General features: G+C 43.1%; 1 protein-coding gene across 7 annotated transcripts in view; it reads left to right on the top strand.

Annotated features, from left to right (window-relative positions):
• Positions 1-23,510, top strand: part of nktr (natural killer cell triggering receptor) — a 103,507-nt gene extending 79,997 nt beyond the window's left edge. For 4 of the 7 annotated variants that reach the window (XM_042298662.1, XM_042298663.1, XM_042298664.1 and 1 more), the window contains 6 exons: positions 958-1,045; positions 4,399-4,550; positions 9,473-12,367; positions 12,696-12,839; positions 17,436-17,528; positions 22,720-23,510. In XM_042298662.1, the coding sequence (XP_042154596.1) occupies positions 958-1,045; positions 4,399-4,550; positions 9,473-12,367; positions 12,696-12,839; positions 17,436-17,528; positions 22,720-22,783 (3,436 nt within the window). In that variant the 3' untranslated portion in view covers positions 22,784-23,510. Of the gene's footprint in view, positions 1-957; positions 1,046-4,398; positions 4,551-9,472; positions 12,368-12,695; positions 12,840-17,435; positions 17,529-21,347; positions 21,460-21,799; positions 22,189-22,719 lie in introns of those variants that run through there. The other 3 variants (XR_006079007.1, XM_042298666.1, XM_042298665.1) reach the window with 3 other exon arrangements.
• The last annotated feature ends 664 nt before the right edge of the window (positions 23,511-24,174 follow it).

The raw sequence follows: 24,174 nt of genomic DNA, 5'->3' as shown, positions 1-24,174 counted from the left end.
TGGTTTTCCACTTTGATTTTGAGTGTGACTTAAAATCCAGACCTCTGTGGGTTGATCAATTTGATTTCTATTGATAATTTTTGTGTGATTTTGTTGTCAGCACATTCAACTATGTAAAGAAAAAAGTATTTAATAAGAATATTTCATTCATTCAGATCTAGGATGTGTTATTTTAGTGTTCCCTTTATTTTTTTGAGCAGTGTATTTTTATAAAAAAATCCCAGTTCCACAATAAATGTTTGATTTGTTCGATAATATCCATAATTTATGTGGATTCAAAGTTACAAAGCGTGTTCACTAGGAGCAGACGAAATGTCAAAGTTTCATTACAGTCCGTAGAAACATGTCAAACGATGTATAGAATCAATCTTTAGGATGTTTTTAACATAAATCTTCAATAATGTTCCAACCGGAGAATTCCTTTGTCTGTAGAAAAGCAATTGAACGCGAGCTACCTCATCTGAACGAGCATCACAAGCTTGTGGCACTCTGCCAGACCACCGACTCAAAGAGCCCTTATGAGCCCTTCCTTTACAGTAGAAGCCTCAAACAAGTTTCTAAAGACTGTTGACATCTAGTGGAAGCCCTAGGAAGTGCAACATGACCAATATCCCACTGTATCTTCAATAGGGAATGAGTTGAAAAACGACCAACCTCAGATTTCCCACTTCCTGGTTGGATTTTTTTCTCAGGTTTTTGCCTGCCATATGAGTTCTGTTTTACTCACAGACATCATTCAAACAGTTTTAGAAACTTCAGTGTGTTTTCTATCCAAATATACTAATACTATGCATATATTAGCAACTGGGACTGAGTAGCAGGCAGTTTACTCTGGGCACCTTATTCATCCAAGCTACTCGATACTGCCCCCAGCCATTTAAGCCTCAAAATGACCTAAACTGAAAATCAAATGGCTTCCAGTTTGTTTGTCTATAATTGTGTTCATGTTATTTCCAGAACTAAGCCAGAGGTCTCCTCCCTTCCCAATGACCTGAAGCAGTCAGTCACCAAGTCTGGACGCAAGATCAAAGGCAGAGGGACAATGGTACATTATCCTATTTTAACCACTACAATACTATACCAGTGGTACATTATCCTATTATACCTATTACCATACTATACCAATGGTACATTATCCAATTATACATCTTACCATACTACACCAATGGTACATTATCCTATTATACATATTACCATACTATACCAATGGTACATTATCATATTATACATATTACCATACTATACCATGGTACATAATATTATAACAACTACCATAATATAACAGTGGTACATTATCCTAGTATAACTACTACCATACTATGCCAATGGAACATAATAGTTTAACTACTACCATACTATAACAATGGTACATTATCCTATTATAACTACCACTATATAATAACAATGGTACATGATCATATTCTAATGACTATAATGATGCACCATTTTTACATAATATTACAACTATACCAATGGTACATAGCATTATAACTACTACCATACCAAGGGTACATTTCCTATTATAAATACTACCATACTATACCAATGGTACATTACCCTACTATAACTACTACCATACTACACCAATGGTACATATTATAACTACTACCATACCAATGGTACATGTAACTACTACCATACTACACCAATGGTACATATTATAACTACTACCATACATATGGTACATATATAACGACTACCATACCAATGGTACATTGTCCTATTATAACTGCTACATATTATAACTACCACGATATAATACCGATTGTACATTTTTCTATTATAACGACTACCATACTATAACAAGGGTACATTATACTATTATAACTACTACCATACTACACCAGTGGTACATATTACAACTACTACCATACCACTGGTACATGTAACTACTACCATACTACACCAATGGTGCATGTACCTACTACCATACTACACACACGGTACATGTAACTGCTACCGTACCGATGGTACATATTATAACTGCTACCCTACTATACCAATGGTACATGTATAACGACTACCATACTATACCAATGGTTCTTTATATTATAACTACTACCATACTATGACAATGGTACATAATGTTATAACCACTACTATACTATAACAATGGTTCATCATTTTATATCTACTACCATACCAATGGTACATTATCCTATTGTAAATACTATAATATAATACCAATGGTACATTATCCTATTATATCTACTACTATGCCAATGGTATATAATATTTGAACTACTACCATCCTATTCCAATGGTTCATTATCCTATTATAACTACTACCATCATATTCCAATGGTTCATTATCCTATTATAACTACTACCATCATATTCCAATGGTTCATTATCCTATTATAACTACTACCATCCTATTCCAATGGTTCATTATCCTATTATAACTACTACCATCCTATTCCAATGGTTCATTATCCTATTATAACTACTACCATCCTATTCCAATGGTTCATTATCCTATTATAACTACTACCATCCTATTCCAATGGTTCATTATCCTATTATAACTACTACCATCCTATTCCAATGGTTCATTATCCTATTATAACTACTACCATCCTATTCCAATGGTTCATTATCCTTTTATAACTACTACCATATGATACCAATGGTACATTATCCTATTAGAACTACTATGATATAATAATTGTACATTATCCTATTATAACTCCTACCATACGATACTAATGGTACATATTATAACTCCTACCACACGATAACAATGGTACATATTATAACTCCTACCATATGATGCAAATTGTACATATTATAACTCCTACCATACAATACCAATGGTACATATTATAACTCCTACCATACGACACCAATGGTACATATTATAACTCCCACCATACGGCACCAATGGTACATATTATAACTCCTACCATATGATACAAATGGTACATATTATAACTCCTACCGTATGATACCAATGGTACATATTATAACTCTTACCATACAATACCAATGGTACATATTATAACTCCTACCATACAACACCAATGGTACATATTATAACTCCTACCATACGACACCAATGGTACATATTATAACTCCTACCACATGATACAAATGGTACATATTATAACTCCTACCGTATGATACCAATGGTACATATTATAACTCTTACCATACAATACCAATGGTACATATTATAACTCCTACCATACAACACCAATGGTACATATTATAACTCCTACCATACGACACCAATGGTACATATTATAACTCCTACCACATGATACAAATGGTACATATTATAACTCCTACCATACGATACCAATGGTACATATTATAACTCCTACCATACGATACCAACGGTACATATTATAACTCCTACCATACAATACCAACGGTACATATTATAACTCCTACCATACGATACCAATGGTACATATTATAACTCCTACCATACGATACCGATGGTACATATTATAACTCCTACCATACGATACCAATGGCACATATTATAACTCCTACCATACGATACCAATGGTACATATTATAACTCCTACCATACGATACCAATGGTACATATTATAACTACTGCCATACGATGCCAATGGTACATATTATAACTCCTACCATACGATACCAATGGTACATATTACAACTCCTACCATACGATACCAATGGTACATATTACAACTCCTACCATACGATACCAATGGTACATATTATAACTCCTACCATACGATACCAATGGTACATATTATAACTCCTACCATACGATGCCAATGGTACATATTATAACTCCTACCATACGATACCAATGGTACATATTATAACTCCTACCATACGATACCAATGGTACATATTATAACTCCTACCATACGATACCAATGGTACATATTATAACTCCTACCATACGATACCAATGGTACATATTATAACTCCTACCATACGATACCAATGGTACATATTATAACTCCTACCATACGATACCAATGGTACATATTATAATTCCTACCATACGATACCAATGGTACATATTATAACTCCTACCATACGATACCAATGGTATGCATTCTCCAGTCTGAAGTCTCTCTAAAGCCCCAATGTGACTGAATCAGGACTCTGCACAAAGGCATAACCTGTTCAAAGGACATAAGATGAACGGTACAGAGACAACAAGATGTTGCTGAATGACCTGAGAGATCTTTTTTTAATGGAAGAGACACAAACATCTTTCTGTCTGTGGTCTTTAATTCCCCACTAAAGCAACCATTCAATGTTGACTTCATGGAAATCAGGTAACCAGCCCTTTGGGAGCTCTGTGTAGAAACTGGACGAGACTATCAGGGGAGGAAGTGACGTGCAGAACACCAGTGTGCTGTAGGTCAGTCTGGTTAGTTTCCTGTTCTGTTCTCTCTGCAGAGGTACCACACCCCGACGTGCTCTAAGTCGCACTCGGCTTCGGAGGAGGAGGGACATGGAAGCAGCGAAACTCCGCCCCACTGGAAGGAGGAAATGCAGAGAACCAAGACCTACCAGCCACCCAGCGTAGAGAGATGGAGCCGAGGAGACAAGTACACCACTGTTTAACTGTATACAATACATCGTGGAACTGCATGGTAGGGCCGAAAGGTCCTTACCATTTAAGTGTCACAATACAATAGGAGACTCCCAGCTCCCCTAAAACCATGTGTTTAACACTTGTTTTGGTTTCTACATGATTCCATATGTGTTTCATAGTTTTGATGTCTTCACTATTATTCTACAATGTAGAAAATAGTAAAAAGGTAAACTCTTGAATGAGTAGGTGTGTCCAAACTTTTGACTGGTACTGTATATATAAATATATAATAGAGAAAGGGAAAGTGGGATACCTAGTCAGTTGTACAACTGAATGAATACATAGCTACTATATGTAATACATAGCTACTCTAACTACTATATATAATTCATAGCTACTCTAACTACTATATATAATTCATAGCTATTATAACTACTATATATAATTCATAGCTACTCTAACTACTATATATAATTCATAGCTATTATAACTACTATATATAATTCATAGCTACTCTAACTACTATATATAATTCATAGCTATTATAACTACTATATATAATTCATAGCTACTCTAACTACTATATATAATTCATAGCTATTATAACTACTATATATAATTCATAGCTACTCTAACTACTATATATAATTCATAGCTACTCTAACTACTATATATAATTCATAGCTACTCTAACTACTATATATAATTCATAGCTATTATAACTACTATATATAATTCATAGCTACTCTAACTACTATATATAATTCATAGCTATTATAACTACTATATATAATTCATAGCTACTCTAACTACTATATATAATTCATAGCTATTATAACTACTATATATAATTCATAACTACTATATATAATTCATAGCTACTCTAACTACTATATATAATTCATAGCTATTATAACTACTATATATAATTCATAGCTACTCTAACTACTATATATAATTCATAGCTATTATAACTACTATATATAATTCATAGCTACTCTAACTACTATATATAATTCATAGCTACTCTAACTACTATATATAATTCATAGCTATTATAACTACTATATATAATTCATAGCTACTCTAACTACTATATATAATTCATAGCTACTCTAACTACTATATATAATTCATAGCTACTCTAACTACTATATATAATTCATAGCTACTCTAACTACTATATATAATTCATAGCTATTATAACTACGATATATAATTCATAGCTATTATAACTACTATATATAATTCATAGCTACTAAAACTACTATATATAATTCATAGCTACTAAAACTACTATATATATATATATAATACCTAGCTACTATAACTACTATATATAATACCTAGCTACTATAACTATATATATATATATATACTAAAACTACGATATATAATTCAAATCATCAAATCAAATTTATTTATATAGCCCTTCGTACATCAGCTGATATCTCATCTGCTGTACAGAAACCCAGCCTAAAACCCCAAACAGCAAGCAATGCAGGTGTAGAAGCACGGTGGCTAGGAAAAACTCCCTAGAAAGGCCAAAACCTAGGAAGAAACCTAGAGAGGAACCAGGCTATGTGGGGTGGCCAGTCCTCTTCTGGCTGTGCCGGGTGGAGATTATAACAGAACATGGCCAAGATGTTCAAATGTTCATAAATGATCAGCATGTTCGAATAATAAGAAGGCAGAACAGTTGAAACTGGAGCAGCAGCACGGCCAGGTGGACTGGGGACAGCAAGGAGTCATCATGTCAGGTAATCCTGGGGCATGGTCCTAGGGCTCAGGTCCTCCGAGAGAGAGAAGGAGAGAATTAGAGAACGCACACTTAGATTCACACAGGACACCGAATAGGACAGGAGAAGTACTCCAGATATAACAAACTGACCCTAGCCCCCCGACACATAAACTACTGCAGCATAAATACTGGAGGCTGAGACAGGAGGGGTCAGGAGACACTGTGGACCCATCCGAGGACACCCCCGGACAGGGCCAAACAGGAAGGATATAACCCCACCCACTTTGCCAAAGCACAGCCCCCACACCACTAGAGGGATATCTTCAACCACCAACTTACCATCCTGAGACAGGGCCGAGTATAGCCCACAAAGATCTCATAGCTACTATATATGAATATATATATTATATATAGGTATTATAGGTTATATATATATATATATATATATCTTGCTACTATAACTACTATATATAATACCTAGCTACTATAACTACTATATATAATTCACAGTTACTATAACTACTATATATAATACCTAGCTACTATATATAATACCTAGCTACTATAACTACTATATATAATTCATAGCTACTATAACTACTATATATAATACCTAGCTACTATAACTACTATATATAATACCTAGCTACTATAACTACTATATATAATACCTAGCTACTATAACTACTATATATAATACATGGCTACTATAACTACTATGTATAATACATGGCTACTATAACTACTATATATAATTCATAGATACTATATACAGTGGGGCAAAAAAGTATTTAGTCAGCCACCAATTGTGCAAGTTCTCCCACTTAGATGGTGAGAGGCCTGTAATTTTCATCATAAGTACACTTCAACTATGACAGACAAAATGAGAAAAAAAATCCAGAAAATCACATTGTAGGGTTTTTTTATGAATTAATTTGCAAATTATGGTGTATGGTGTATGTATGTATGTATGTATGTATGTATGTGTGTGTGTGTGTGTGTGTGTGTGTGTGTGTGTGTGTGTGTGTGTGTGTGTGTGTGTGTATGTATGTATGTAAAAATATGTACAGTGCCTTGTGTGTGTGTGTGTGTGTATGTATGTATGTATATACAGTGCCCCCTTGAACTTTGCGACCTTTTGCCACATTTCAGGCTTCAAACATAAAGATATAAAACTGTATTTTTGTGAAGAATCAACAACAAGTGGGACACAATCATGAAGTGGAACGACATTTAATGGATATTTCAAACTTTTTTAACAAATCAAAAACTGAAAAATTGGGCGTGCAAAATTATTCGGCCCCTTTACTTTCAGTGCAGCAAACTCTCTCCAGAAGTTCAGTGAGGATCTCTGAATGATCCAATGTTGACCTAAATGACTAATGATGATAAATACAATCCACCTGTGTGTAATCAAGTCTCCGTATAAATGCACCTGCACTGTGATAGTCTCAGAGGTCCGTTAAAAGCGCAGAGAGCATCATGAAGAACAAGGAACACACCAGGCAGGTCCGAGATACTGTTGTGAAGAAGTTTAAAGCCGGATTTGGATACAAAAAGATTTCCCAAGCTTTAAACATCCCAAGGAGCACTGTGCAAGCGATAATATTGAAATGGAAGGAGTATCAGACCACTGCAAATCTACCAAGACCTGGCCGTCCCTCTAAACTTTCAGCTCATACAAGGAGAAGACTGATCAGAGATGCAGCCAAGAGGCCCATGATCACTCTGGATGAACTGCAGAGATCTACAGCTGAGGTTGGAGACTCTGTCCATAGGACAACAATCAGTCGTATATTGCACAAATCTGGCCTTTATGGATGAGTGGCAAGAAGAAAGCCATTTCTTAAAGATATCCATAAAAAGTGATGATGAAACCATGATGAAACCAAAATTGAACTTTTTGGCAACAATGCAAAACGTTATGTTTGGCGTAAAAGCAACACAGCTCATCACCCTGAACACACCATCCCCACTGTCAAACATGGTGGTGGCAGCATCATGGTTTGGGCCTGCTTTTCTTCAGCAGGGACAGGGAAGATGGTTAAAATTGATGGGAAGATGGATGGAGCCAAATACAGGACCATTCTGGAAGAAAACCTGATGGAGTCTGCAAAAGACCTGAGACTGGGACGGAGATTTGTCTTCCAACAAGACAATGATCCAAAACATAAAGCAAAATCTACAATGGAATGGTTCAAAAATAAACATATCCAGGTGTTGGAATGGCCAAGTCAAAGTCCAGACCTGAATCCAATCGAGAATCTGTGGAAAGAACTGAAAACTGCTGTTCACAAATGCTCTCCATCCAACCTCACTGAGCTCGAGCTGTTTTGGAAGGAGGAATGGGAAAAAATGTCAGTCTCTCGATGTGCAAAACTGATAGAGACATACCCCAAGCGACTTACAGCTGTAATCGCAGCAAAAGGTGGCGCTACAAAGTATTAACTTAAGGGGGCTGAATAATTTTGCACGCCCAATTTTTCAGTTTTTGATTGTTAAAAAAGTTTGAAATATCCAATAAATGTCGTTCCACTTCATGATTGTGTCCCACTTGTTGTTGATTCTTCATAAAAAAATACAGTTTTATATCTTTATGTTTGAAGCCTGAAATGTGGCAAAAGGTCGCAAAGTTCAAGGGGGCCGAATACTTTCGCAAGGCACTGTGTATGTATGTAATGTATGTATGTATGTATGTATGTATGTATGTATGTATGTATGTATGTATGTATGTATGTATGTATGTATGTATGTATGTATGTATGTATGTATGTATGTATGTATGTATGTATGTATGTATGTATGTATGTATGTATGTATGTATGTATGTATGTATGTATGTATGTATGTATGTATGTATGTATGTATGTATGTATGTATGTATGTATGTATGTATGTATGTATGTATGTATGTATGTATGTATGTATGTATGTATGTATGTATGTATGTATGTATGTATGTATGTATGTATGTATGTATGTATGTATGTATGTATGTATGTATGTATAGCTACTTTATCTAAATAATACCTAGCTACTATAACTACTATATGTGTATATATAATACATAGCTACTCTGTGTGACAACTTAAGCATTATCAATGCTAACCGCTGATCCAGCTACATGTAGTATTGTTTGAAACCTTGAGGTCAGTTCGACTGTTATCTCTGAGGGTGGGATCTTGACTTAACAGATTGAATGACCGTTGTTCCAGCAGATGGGAGGGAGACCGCAGCAGGAGTGACTCCCCATGGTCCCAGTCCCCGGAGTGCTCCTCAGGCCACAGCTCTGACCGCTCCAGCCAGCCCCGCCCACACAGGAAGGAGAAGAAGAAAGCCAAGCACAAGAAGGCCAAGAAACGCAAACATGCCAAGAGACAAAAGAAGGAGTCCACCAAGAGCAAAGAGCCCAAACAATCGCCCGTCCGAGAGGGTCAGGGGACAAATCCTGGTGATATTGAGAGAAGGTCCCTCTCAGTGTCCCGGACCCCTTCCGCCCACAGACGCTCCCCCAGAAAGCAGTGCTCCGGGTCGGGCAAGCGGCATCACTCCTCCCCTTCATCCAGAGACTCCAGTTCCTACACACCTAGCCGCTCTAGATCCAGGGGCAGGTCTGTGTCTTACTCCCAGTCCAGGAGTCTGTCTCACTCCAGAAGCAGGTCTCGATCTATGTCAAGGTCCACATCCAGGTCTCGATCCAGATCCCGGTACAGATCCAGGTCTTTGTCCCGGCTCAGGAGGAGAAAGGCAACCAGATCCTCCAAGAAGTCCAAGATGGCTGACGTCAGCAGGCTAAAGCCAGACGCCTCAGCCGCAGGGGCAGTGAAGGGTGTAGAGACCAAAGCCACAGCCCTCCCTGCCACCCCAGCCCCTGAGAACGCCCCTGTTATACCCATGAGTGACAGCCCCCCGCCCTCACGCTGGAAGCCCGGCCAGAAACCGTGGAAACCCTCCTACGTCCGAGTCCAGGAGGTGAAGACCAAAACGACTCCAGCCTGCCTGTCCCCCATAGGCCCCACAGCTCCCAGTACATCTGATAACCACCCAGATAACTCCCACCTGGAAAAGAGCCGTGGCTCTAAGAGCCACAGACACCAGAGACGATCACCCAGTGGCTCCTACAGGAGCAGGTCCTACAGCCGGTCTCACAGTCACTCCAGGAGTCACTCCCGGTCCAGGATACGGTCACCAGGTCCCTACTACAGCAGATCCTCCTCCTACAGCAGGTCAGACTCCTATGACTCTCACAGGAGAGGCCTAGACAAGACCTTAGACAAGACTATAGACAAGGGCTGGAAACAGTACTACAGCTCTCTGAAGCGGATCAAGAACCTGGATAAGTACCTCAAAGCGCCTGACTCCCAGATCAATATGTTTTCATCTGACTCTGAGGACGGAACAGCCAGCGAACACAGTCCTGGGCCCAGGCAGAATGGCTCCAAGGGACCAAAGCTCTTTGGCATCTTATCAGAAGACCGACGTCATCAGGAAACGGAAGCAAAAAGTCTGAAACCAAACCAAAAGTCCTTGGAGGAACCCAGCAGTAGGTCAGAGTGGGACAGTGACGGGGATAAACTAGGCAGAAAGACCAGCCTGGTGAACAACCAGAAGTCTGATGTTAGGTCAGCAGAGATTCCTGACCAGAGACTAGCAGCTCTCGCTGGGTGGGACTCTGAGAGCGACTCTGAGAAGGTGCTGCCCAAGATGGCCACCACCGATCCCAAGGTCTTCCTGTCAGAGAAGGAGGAGGGTGAGGCCAGCTCCGAGTCAGAACATGAACACCATGTACGGTCACACAGCAAGATGAACAAAGCCCCTGGAACCTCTGTGTTGCTGCTTCCTGCACCTGTACATAATGCCACCCCATTGGAGGGGAGCCCTGAGAAGGGCCCCGAGGCAGAGAGACATAAGAGCAGGAAGAAGAACAAACGTAAACACAAACGCAAGAGGAGGAGCTCTGCCAAGTCTGGCTCCCACAGGTCAAAGGTCAAGTCAAAGCGGTCCAAGAGGAAACACCAGAAGCTGAAGGAGACATTCCACTGGCAGCCGCCAATGGAGTTTGGAGAGGATGAGGAGGAGGATGAGTCCCAGAAAGAGAAACGTCTGGAGCAAAAACATACTGCTGTAAAGGATAGTCCTCAGAGAGCTGTCAGGGGAAGACCTGGCAAATCTCCATGTCTGGAAAAGGAGGACAAGGAGATAAGTCCTGCTTCACCCAACAGAAACAGTTCAGTACAGCCAATGCCTCACAGCGTGGAAGATGCAGCAGAGATTACCAAAGAACTGAAAGCTAAACCAACGGCCAACTCGAACCCAAAACACTCAAAACCTCAGGGCCTCACTGCTAACCTGCCAAAGATGGATCAGCCAGAGATGGTAGACGATATGGAGATCTGCACCCCAGAACATGACCCCACTACCGAGCCACCAGGCCTTCCGGGCCAACAGGCACCAGATATCAGTCTGAATACACTGTCTCCTCTGAGTCGCTCCTTAAAGAAGGGAGACGTGTTTCTCTCACCTGTTAAAGATCCACAGTGTACAGCATCTCTGCCAGCTGTGATGCTAGCTAGTGGGGAGCAGCAGGAAACTGCAGCAGGCAGAGCTGCTGGTCCTCCTGTCGACCCTAAATGGAAGCCTCTAAAGGGGATGGCTGCTCTGCAAGCCCTGAACCCAAACCCCTCCTCCCTGGCTCGTCTGCTCCCCACCAGACTCCCGGAGCACAGTGGGCCCCGGACCCAGCCCCAGGAAGGCATCAGGCCCCAGGGCAGCAGGACCCAGAGCCAAGGCGGGAGGACCCAGGGGGGAGTCAGCATCCAGATCAAGAGCCAGAGCCGGGTGCGTCCGGGGTCGCTGTTCGACGAGGTACGGAAGACGGCCAGACTGAACCAGAGGCCCAGGAACCAGGACAGCAGTTCCAGTGAGGAGAGGTCTCAGTCTGCAGCTGGAGCCGTGGGAGGGGCCACGGAGGAGGAGCGGGGAAGCAGGAGGTCCCGGTCGGGGTCTAGCCCCTCCCACAGGTCCAGAGGAAGATCCCCCTCCTCCAGCCGCTCCAGGAATAGATCGCGCTCCTCCAGCTACTCCTCCAGGTTTGCTGACTGGCTTACTTACTTACTGGCTTGCTTGCTTACTTACTGGCTGACTGGCTGGGGAGTTTACTGTCTGTCTGGCTTACTGACTGGCTGGGCAGTTCACTGACTGACTGGTTTACTGGCCGGTTGGCTGACCGACTGACTGGTTGGCTGGCTGGCTGGTTGACTGACTGAAATTATTGATGTTATTTTGATATGTAGCCAGGTAATGTCTGGTTTGTGTAATATAAAGGTAATTTATGCAACATATCCATGTTTTATGATCTACAGGTCTGATATGGACATGACAGAAATAATCTGATTTAATCTGGAACTCTTCTCCTAGGAGTCGGAGCAGGAGCAGGAGGAGGTATCCCAGAGGGCGCTCCCAGTCCCGCAGCATCACCTACCGCAGCTACAACAGTCATAGTCGGACCTATAGTAGAAGTAATTCCAGAAGCCGTTCTTATGATCGACGCAGGAGATCCAGGTAGACTAGACATGTTGACCATGTAGACCTGTCCACCTGTCCTCCTCAATGTAGACCATCTAGACCTGTCCATCTGTCCTCCTCAATGTAGACCATCTAGACCTGTCCATCTATCCTCTTCAATGTAGACCGTCTAGACCTGTCTACCTGTCCTCTTCAATGGAGACCATCTAGACCTGTCCATCTATCCTCTTCAATGTAGACCGTCTAGACCTGTCTACCTGTCCTCCTCAATGTAGACCATCTAGACCTGTCCATCTGTCCTCCTCAATGTAGACCATCTAGACCTGTCCATCTGTCCTCCTCAATGTAGACCATCTAGACCTGTCCATCTATCCTCTTCAATGTAGACCGTCTAGACCTGTCTACCTGTCCTCTTCAATGGAGACCATCTAGACCTGTCCATCTATCCTCTTCAATGTAGACCGTCTAGACCTGTCTACCTGTCCTCCTCAATGGAGACCATCTAGACCTGTCCATCTGTCCTCCTCAATGTAGACCATCTAGACCTGTCCATCTGTCCTCCTCAATGTAGACCATCTAGACCTGTCCATCTATCCTCTTCAATGGAGACCATCTAGACCTGTCCATCTATCCTCTTCAATGTAGACCATCTAGACCTGTCTACCTGTCCTCCTCAGTGTAGACCATCTAGACCTGTCCATCTGTCCTCCTCAATGTAGACCATCTAGACCTGTCCATCTATCCTCTTCAATGGAGACCATCTAGACCTGTCTACCTGTCCTCCTCAATGTAGACCATCTAGACCTGTCCATCTATCCTCTTCAATGTAGACCATCTAGACCTGTCCATCTATCCTCTTCAATGTAGACCATCTAGACCTGTCTACCTGTCCTCCTCAATGTAGACCATCTAGACCTGTCCATCTATCCTCTTCAATGTAGACCATCTAGACCTGTCCATCTGTCCTCCTCAATGTAGACCATCTAGACCTGTCCATCTGTCCTCCTCAATGTAGACCATCTAGACCTGTCCATCTGTCCTCTTCAGTGTAGACCATCTAGACCTGTCCATCTGTCCTCCTCAATGTAGACCATCTAGACCTGTCCATCTGTCCTCTTCAGTGTAGACCATCTAGACCTGTCCATCTGTCCTCTTCAGTGTAGACCATCTAGACCTGTCTATCTATCCTCCTCAGTGTAGACCATCTAGACCTGTCCATCTGTCCTCCTCAGTGTAGACCATCTAGACCTGTCCATCTGTCCTCTTCAATGTAGACCATCTAGACCTGTCTATCTATCCTCCTCAGTGTAGACCATCTAGACCTGTCCATCTGTCCTCCTCAGTGTAGACCATCTAGACCTGTCCATCTGTCCTCCTCAATGTAGACCATCTAGACCTGTCCATCTGTCCTCCTCAGTGTAGACCATCTAGACCTGTCTATCTATCCTCCTCAGTGTAGACCATCTAGACCTGTCCATCTGTCCTCCTCAATGTAGACCATCTAGACCTGTCCATCTGTCCTCCTCAATGTAGACCATCTAGACCTGTCCATCTGTCCTCCTCAATGTAGACCATCTAGACCTGTCCATCTGTCCTCCTCAATGTAGACCATCTAGACCTGTCCATCTGTCCTCCTCAATGTAGACCATCTAGACCTGTCCATCTGTCCTCCTCAATGTAGACCATCTAGACCTGTCCATCTGTCCTCCTCAATGTAGACCATCTAGACCTGTCCATCTGTCCTCTCAGTGTAGACCATCTAGACCTTCAATGTAGACCATCTAGACCTGTCCACCTGTCCTCCTCAATGTAGACCATCTAGACCTGTCCATCTGTCCTCCTCAATGTAGACCATCTAGACCTGTCCATCTGTCCTCCTCAATGTAGACCATCTAGACCTGTCCATCTATCCTCTTCAATGGAGACCATCTAGACCTGTCCATCAATCCTCTTCAATGTAGACCTGTCCATCTGTCCTCCTCAGTGTAGACCATCTAGACCTGTCCATCTGTCCTCTCACCTGTCCTCCATCTCAATGTAGACCATCTAGACCTGTCCATCTGTCCTCCTCAATGTAGACCATCTAGACCTGTCCATCTATCCTCTTCAATGTAGACCATCTAGACCTGTCCACCTGTCCTCCTCAATGTAGACCATCTAGACCTGTCCATCTATCCTCTTCAATGGAGACCATCTAGACCTGTCCATCTATCCTCTTCAATGTAGACCATCTAGAGACCTGTAGACCTAGACCTGTCCTCCTCAATGTAGACCATCTAGACCTGTCCATCTATCCTCTTCAATGTAGACCATCTAGACCTGTCCATCTGTCCTCCTCAATGTAGACCATCTAGACCTGTCCATCTGTCCTCCTCAATGTAGACCATCTAGACCTGTCCATCTGTCCTCCTCAATGTAGACCATCTAGACCTGTCCATCTGTCCTCCTCAATGTAGACCATCTAGACCTGTCCATCTGTCCTCTTCAATGTAGACCATCTAGACCTGTCCATCTGTCCTCCTCAGTGTAGACCATCTAGACCTGTCCATCTGTCCTCCTCAGTGTAGACCATCTAGACCTGTCCATCTGTCCTCCTCAGTGTAGACCATCTAGACCTGTCCATCTGTCCTCCTCAGTGTAGACCATCTAGACCTGTCTATCTATCCTCCTCAGTGTAGACCATCTAGACCTGTCCATCTGTCCTCCTCAGTGTAGACCATCTAGACCTGTCCATCTATCCTCTTCAATGTAGACCGTCTAGACCTGTCTACCTGTCCTCCTCAATGTAGACCATCTAGACCTGTCCATCTATCCTCCTCAATGTAGACCATCTAGACCTGTCTATCTATCCTCCTCAGTGTAGACCATCTAGACCTGTCCATCTGTCCTCCTCAGTGTAGACCATCTAGACCTGTCCATCTGTCCTCCTCAGTCATGTCTCCATGTTTTCTCTACATGTGCATCATGTCAATCAACAAATATACATTTTTGGGGTTTGTGGGTAAACTCTAGTTACAGTACATTCGGAAAGAATTCAGCCACTGACTTTTTCCACATTTTGTTATATTCAGTCTTATTTTAAAATTGATTTAAATGGGGTTTTTTTCGTCATCAACCTACACCCAATACCCCACAATGACAAAGCAACATTTGTAAAAAAAAAAAAAAATTTAACTCAAAAATCACATTTACATAAGTATTCAGACCCTTTACTCAGTACTTTGGTGAAGCACTTTAGGCAGCGATTACAGCATTGAGTCTTCTTGGGTATGACACTACAAGCTTGGCACATCTGTATTTGGAGTTTCTCCCATTCTCCTCTGCAGATACTCTCAAGCTCTGTCAGGTTGGATGAGGAATGTCGCTGCACAGCTATTTTCAGGTCTCTCCAGAGATGTTTGATTGGGTTCCAGTCCTGGCTCTGGCTGGGCCACTCAAGGACATTCAGAGACTTGTCCCAAAGCCACTCCTGCGTTGTCTTGGCTGTGTGCTTAGGGTTGTTGTCCTGTTGGAAGGTGAACCTTCGCCCCAGTCTGAGGTCCTGAGCACTATGGAGGAGGTTTTCATCAAGGACTCTCTACTTTGCTCCTTTCATCTTTCCCTTTATCCTGACTAGTCTCCTAGTCCCTGCCGCTGAAAGACATCCCCACAGCATGATGCTGCCACCACCATGCTTCTATGTAGTGATTGTGCCAGGTTTCTTCCAGATGTGATGCTTGGCATTCAAGCCAAGGAGTTCAATCTTGGTTTCATCAGACCAGAGAATCTTGTTTCTCATTGTCTGAGAGTCCTTTAGGTGCCTTTTGGTAAACTCCAAGCGGGCCGTCATGTGGCTTTTACTGAGGAGTGGCTTCCATCTGGCCACTCTACCATAAAGGCCTGATTGGTGGAGTGCTGCAGAGATGGTTGCCCTTCTAGAAGGTTCTCCCATCTCCGCAGAGGAACTCTAGAGCTCTGCCAGTGACCATCGGGTTCTTGGTCACCTCCCTGACCAAGGCCATTCTCCTCTGATGACTCAGTTTGGCCGGGCAGACAGCTCAAGGAAGGGTGTTGGTGGTTCCAAACTTCTTCCATTTAAGAATGATGGAGGCCACTGTGTTCTCGGGGACCTTCCTGTGCTACAGAAACTTTTTGGTACCCTTCCCCAGATCTGTGCCTCAACGCAATCCTGTCTCTGAGCTCTACTGACAATTCCTTCGACCTCACGGCTTGGTTTTTGCTCTGACATGCACTGTCATCTGTGGGACCTTATATAGACAGGTGTGTGCCTTTCTAAATCATGTCCAATCAATTGAATTTACCTCAGGTGGACTCCAATCAAGTTGTAGAAACATCTCAAGGATGATCAATGGAAACAGGATGCACCTGACTTCAATTTCGAGTCTCATAGCAAAGGGTCTGAATACTTATGTAAAAATGTATTTCTGTTCATTTTTAATACATTTACAAAAATGTCTAAGTATTTTTGCTTTCTCATTGTTGGGTATTGTGTGTCGATGTAATGTAAGGCTGTAATGTAACAGTGTGGAGAAAGTCAAGGGTCCTAAATACTTTCCGAATGCAGTGTGTATTTGGATGAAGTCTGAATACTTTAATGGTTTAGTGAACAGTCCTTTGTCTATCTTAACACAGGTCTGACTCCTATGACACTTACTCCAGTCGGAGTCGTAGCCGCAGCTCCAGCAGGAGGCATGGGAGAAGGAGTGATAGCTACAGGAGCTCCAGGTAAGAGGTCCCCCCCCTCACACACACATCAGACAGGTATATTCTCAAACCCCTCACACACACATCAGACAGGTATATTCTCAAACCCCTCACACACACACATCAGACAGGTATATTCTCAAACCCCTCACACACACACACATCAGACAGGTATATTCTCAAACCCCTCACACACACATCAGACAGGTATATTCTCAACCCCCTCACACACACATCAGACGGGTATATTCTCAACCCCCCCCACCACACACACATCAGACGGGTATATTCCAACCCCCCACCACACACACATCAGACAGGTATATTCTCAACCACCCCACCACACACACATCAGACACATATATTCTCAACCCCCCACCACACACACATCAGACAGGTATATTCTCACCCCCCCCCCACACACACATCAGACAGGTATATTCTCAACCCCCCCCACACACACACATCAGACAGGTATATTCTCACCCCCCACCACACACACATCAGACAGGTATATTCTCACCCCCCACCACACACACACATCAGACAGGTATATTCTCAACCCCCCTCACACACACACACACACATCAGACATGTATATTCTCAACCACCCCCACCACACACACATCAGACAGGTATATTCTCAACCCCCCTCACACACACACATCAGACAGGTATATTCTCAACCTCCCTCACACACACACACACACACACACACACACACACACATCAGACATGTATATTCTCAGACCCCCCCTGACATGTACAGTTGAAGTTGGAAGTTTATATGCAGTTAGGTTGGAGTCATTGAAATTCGTTTTCAACCACTCAACAAATTTCTTGTTAACAAACTATAGTTTTGGCAAGCCAGTTAGGACATCTAATTTGTTCATGACACAAGTCATTTTATCAACAATTGTTTACAGACAGATTATTTCACTTATAATTCACTGTTTCACAATTCCAGTGGGTCAGAAGTTTACATACACTAAGTTGAATGTGCCTTTAAACAGCTTGTAAAATTCCAGAAGATAATGTCATGGCTTTAAAAGCTTCTGGTAGGCTAATTGACATAATTTGAGTCAATTGGAGGTGTACCTGTGGATGTATTTCAAGGCCTGCCTTCAAACTCAGAACCTCTGCTTGACATCATGGGAAAATCAAAAGAAATCAGCATTGAAGACCTCCAAGTCTTGTTCATCCTTGGGAGCAATTTCCAAATGCCTGAAGGTACAACGTTCATCTGTACGAATAATACACAAGTATAAACACCATGGGACCACGCAGCCGTCATACCGCTCAGGAGAGAGATGCGTTCTGTCTCCTAGAGATGAACCTACTTTGGTGCAAAAAGTGCAAATCAATCCCAGAACAACAACAAAGGACCTTGTGAAGATGCTGGAAGAAACAGGTACAAAAGTATCTATATCCACAGTAAAACGAGTCCTATATTGACATAACCTGAAAGGTCGCTCAGCAAGCAAGAAGCCACTGCTCCAAAAACGCCATTAAAAAAGCCAGACTACGGTTTGCAACTGCACATGGGGACAAAGATTGTACTTTTTGGAGAAATGTCCTCTGGTCTGATGAAACAAAAATAGAACTGTTTGGTCATAATGACCATTGTTATGTTTAGAGGAAAGGGGGGGATGCTTGCAAGCCGAAGAACACCATCCCAACCGTGAAGCACGGGGGTGGCAGCATCATGTTGTGGGGGTGCTTTGCTGCAGGAGGGACTGGTGCACTTCACAAAATAGATGGCATCATGAGGCTGGAACATTTATGTGGATATATTGAAGCAACTTCTCAAGACATCAGTCAGGAAGTTAAAGCTTGGTCAGAAATGGGTCTTCCAAATGGACAATGACCCCAAGCATACTTCCAAAGTTGTGACAAAATGGCTTAAGGACAACAAAGTCAAGGTATTGGAGTGGCCATGACAAAGCCCTGACCTCAATCCTATAGAAAAATTGTGGGCACAACTCCTTGCGTGTACGAGCAGGGAGGCCTACAATCCTGACTCAGTTACACCAGCTCTATCAGGAGGAATGGGCCCAACTTATTGTGGGAAGCTTGTGGAAGGCTACCTGAAACGCTTGACCCAAGTTAAACAATTTAAAGGCAATGCTACCAAATACTAATTGAGTATATGTAAACTTCTGACCCACTGGGAATGTGATGAAAGAACTAAAAGATGAAATAAATCATTCTCTCTACTATTATTCTGACATTTCACATTCTTAAAATAAAGTGGTGAGCCTAACTGACCTAAGACAGGAAAGTTTTACTAGGATTAAATGTCAGAAATTGTGAAAAACTCGGCCAAATACATTTGAACTAAGGTGTATGTAAACTTCCGACTTCAACTCTATATTCTCAACCCCCCACCTGACAGGTATATTCTCAAGGCCCCCCCAACTGACAGGTATATTCTCAACCCCTCCTCCCCACCTGACAGGTATATTCTCAACCCCCACCTGACAGTTATATTCTCAACCCCCACCTGACAGGTATATTCTCAACCCCCCACCTGACAGGTATATTCTCAACCCCCCGACAGGTATATTCTCAACCCACCGCCTGACAGGTATATTCTCATTCCTCCACCTGACCGGTATATTCTCAACCCCTCCCCCGACCTGACAGAAAAATTCTCAAGCCCCCCCCCCCGACAGGTATATTCTCAACCCCCCACCTGACAGGTATATTCTCAGCCCTCCCACCTGACAGGTATATTCTCAGCCCTCCCACCTGACAGGTATATTCTCAGCCCTCCCACCTGACAGGTATATTCTCAGCCCTCTCCCACCTGACAGGTATATTCTCAGCCCTCCCACCTGACAGGTATATTCTCAGCCCTCCCACCTGACAGGTATATTCTCAGCCCTCCCACCTGACAGGTATATTCTCAGCCCTCCCACCTGACAGGTATATTCTCAGCCCTCCCACCTGACAGGTATATTCTCAGCCCTCCCACCTGACAGGTATATTCTCAGCCCTCCCACCTGACAGGTATATTCTCAAGGCCCCCACCTGACAGGTATATTCTCAGCCCTCCACCCTCCTCCCCACCTGACAGGTATATTCTCAACCCCCAACCTGACAGTTATATTCTCAACCCCCCACCTGACAGTTATATTCTCAACCTGACAGGTATATTCTCCCCCACCTGACAGGTATATTCTCAGCCCTCCCACCTGACAGGTATATTCTCAGCCCTCCCACCTGACAGGTATATTCTCAGCCCTCCCACCTGACAGGTATATTCTCAGCCCTCCCACCTGACAGGTATATTCTCAGCCCTCCCACCTGACAGGTATATTCTCAGCCCTCCCACCTGACAGGTATATTCTCAGCCCTCCCACCTGACAGGTATATTCTCAGCCCTCCCACCTGACAGGTATATTCTCAGCCCTCCCACCTGACAGGTATATTCTCAGCCCTCCCACCTGACAGGTATATTCTCAGCCCTCCCACCTGACAGGTATATTCTCATTCCTCCACCTGACAGGTATATTCTCAGCCCTCCCACCTGACAGGTATATTCTCAACCCCTCCCCCACCTGACAGGAAAATTCTCAGCCCTCCCACCTACCAGGTATATTCTCATTCCTCCACCTGACATGAATATTCTCAACCCCCCGACATGTATATTCGCAACCCCCCACCTGACATGTATATTCGCAAGCCCCCACCTGACAGGTATATTCTCATTCCTCCACCTGACAGGTATATTCTCAGCCCTCCCACCTGACAGGTATATTCTCAGCCCTCCCACCTGACAGGTATATTCTCAGCCCTCCCACCTGACAGGTATATTCTCATTCCTCCATCTGGCAGGTATATTCTCAGCCCTCCCACCTGACAGGTATATTCTCAGCCCTCCCACCTGACAGGTATATTCTCAGCCCTCCCACCTGACAGGTATATTCTCAGCCCTCCCACCTGACAGGTATATTCTCAGCCCTCCCACCTGACAGGTATATTCTCAGCCCTCCCACCTGACAGGTATATTCTCAGCCCTCCCACCTGACAGGTATATTCTCATTCCTCCACCTGACATGAATATTCTCAATTCTCATTCCCCCGACATGTATATTCGCAAGCCCTCCCACCCCCCCACCTGACATGTATATTCTCACCCCCACCTGACAGGTATATTCTCATTCCTCCACCTGACAGGTATATTCTCATTCCTCCACCTGACAGGTATATTCTCAGCCCTCCCACCTGACAGGTATATTCTCAGCCCTCCCACCTGACAGGTATATTCTCATTCCTCCATCTGGCAGGTATATTCTCAGCCCTCCCACCTGACAGGTATATTCTCAGCCCTCCCACCTGACAGGTATATTCTCAGCCCTCCCACCTGACAGGTATATTCTCAGCCCTCCCACCTGACAGGTATATTCTCAGCCCTCCCACCTGACAGGTATATTCTCAGCCCTCCCACCTGACAGGTATATTCTCAGCCCTCCCACCTGACAGGTATATTCTCAGCCCTCCCACCTGACAGGAAAATTCTCAGCCCTCCCGCCTACCAGGTATATTCTCATTCCTCCACCTGACATGAATATTCTCAGCCCTCCCACCTGACAGGTATATTCTCAGCCCTCCCACCTGACAGGTATATTCTCAGCCCTCCCACCTGACAGGTATATTCTCAGCCCTCCCACCTGACAGGTATATTCTCAGCCCTCCCACCTGACAGGTATATTCTCAGCCCTCCCACCTGACAGGTATATTCTCAGCCCTCCCACCTGACAGGTATATTCTCAGCCCTCCCACCTGACAGGTATATTCTCAGCCCTCCCCACCTGACAGGAAAATTCTCAGCCCTCCCGCCTACCAGGTATATTCTCATTCCTCCACCTGACATGAATATTCTCAACCCCCGACATGTATATTCACAACCCCCCCACCTGACATGTATATTCGCACCCCCCACCTGACAGGTATATTCTCAGCCCTCCCACCTGACAGGTATATTCTCAGCCCTCCCACCTGACAGGTATATTCTCAACCCCCACCTGACAGGTATATTCTCAACCCCCCACAGGTTAATTCTCTGTTCTCTTCTCCTCTTGCTAAAGTTACTCCACTATTTTAAAAACATTTTTAAGAGTCTAACCATCCACTTAACGAGACTAAAGTGAAATATTTATTTCTATTTTCACTGTTTTCCCCCATTCATGTGTCTGTCCCTCTGCAGGTCTTACCACTCCTCTAGTCGCAGCTCCTCCCGACACTGGAGTCACAGTGGAAGATACAGTTGAGCTGGATCATGTCTGTTACCGTCTCTGTCCTGATGACTCATGAGTCTGTTTCTGTCCTGATGATTCATGAGTCTGTTTCTGTCCTGATGACTCATGAGTGTCTCTGTACTGATGATTTATGAGTGTCTTGGTCCTGATGATTTATGAGTGTCTTGGTCCTGATGATTCATGAGTCGGTTTCTGTCCTGATGCTTCATATGGGTTGCTCTGGTTCAGGAGTCAGTTTCTGTCCTGGTGATTCCTGTGGGTCTATACAGCTATCATGCCTACTCCCTGTCACTCAGTGTAATATCGAACTGGACAAGAGTACAAACAGATCTGGGACCAGGCATGCCTTTTGTTCTCTCATCTTCTATTGGGAACTTATTTGGTTACTTCTTATATAGAGGGAAAAGTAATGACCTGTATGTCATTTGTGTGGCTATCAGAAAGCATTCATAACCCTTGACTTATTCCACATTTTGTTAGAACCTGAATTCAAAATGGATTAATTATCTATTTTCTCTCACACATCTGCACACAAAACCCTCTGACAAAGTGAAAACATGTTTTTAGACATTCTTGCTAATTAATTGAAAGTTAAATAGAGAAATATCTCCTTTATGTAAGTATTCATTATTTATTTATTTTTTTACATTTATTTAACTAGGCAAGTCAGTTAAGAACAAATTCTTATTTTCAATGACGGCCTAGGAACAGTGGGTTAACTGCCTGTTCAGGGGCAGAACTCGGGGGTTTGAACTTGCAACCTTCCGGTTACTTGTCCAACGCTCTAACCACTAGGCTACCCTGCCGCCCCTGCCTGGCAGTGATTACAGCTGTGAGTGTTTCTGGGTAAGTCTCTAAGAGATTTGCACACCAGGACTGTACAACATTTGCACATTATTCTTTCAAAATTTCTTCAAGCTCTGTCAAATTGGTTGTTGATCATTTTCAAGTCTTGCCATACATAATTAAGCCACTCAGGAACATTCAATGTCTTCTTGGTAAGTAACTGTAGTGTATATTTGGCCTTATGTTTTAGGTTATTGTCCTGCTGAAAGGTGAATTAATCTCTGTTGGAAAGCAGACTGAACCAGGTTTTCCTCTTGGATTTTACCTGTGCTTAGCTCTATTGCATTTCTATTTATCCTGAAAAACTCCTAGTTCTTACAGATGCCACATTTTTGACAGTTTTACTTTAGTGCCTTATTGCAAACAGGATGCATGTTTTGGAATATTTTTTATTCTGTACAGGCTTCATTCTTTTCACTCTGTCAATTAGGTTAGTATTGTAGAGTAGCTACAAGGTTGTTGATCCATCCTCAGTTTTCTCCTATCACAGCCATTAAACTCCTTTAACTGTTTTAAAGTCACCATTGGCCTCATTGTGAAATCCCTGAGCACTTTCC

This window comes from Oncorhynchus tshawytscha, linkage group LG16 (assembly GCF_018296145.1).
Source record: "Oncorhynchus tshawytscha isolate Ot180627B linkage group LG16, Otsh_v2.0, whole genome shotgun sequence".
Classification (NCBI taxonomy): Eukaryota; Metazoa; Chordata; class Actinopteri; order Salmoniformes; family Salmonidae; genus Oncorhynchus; species Oncorhynchus tshawytscha.
This window is presented reverse-complemented; position numbering and strand designations above follow the sequence as displayed.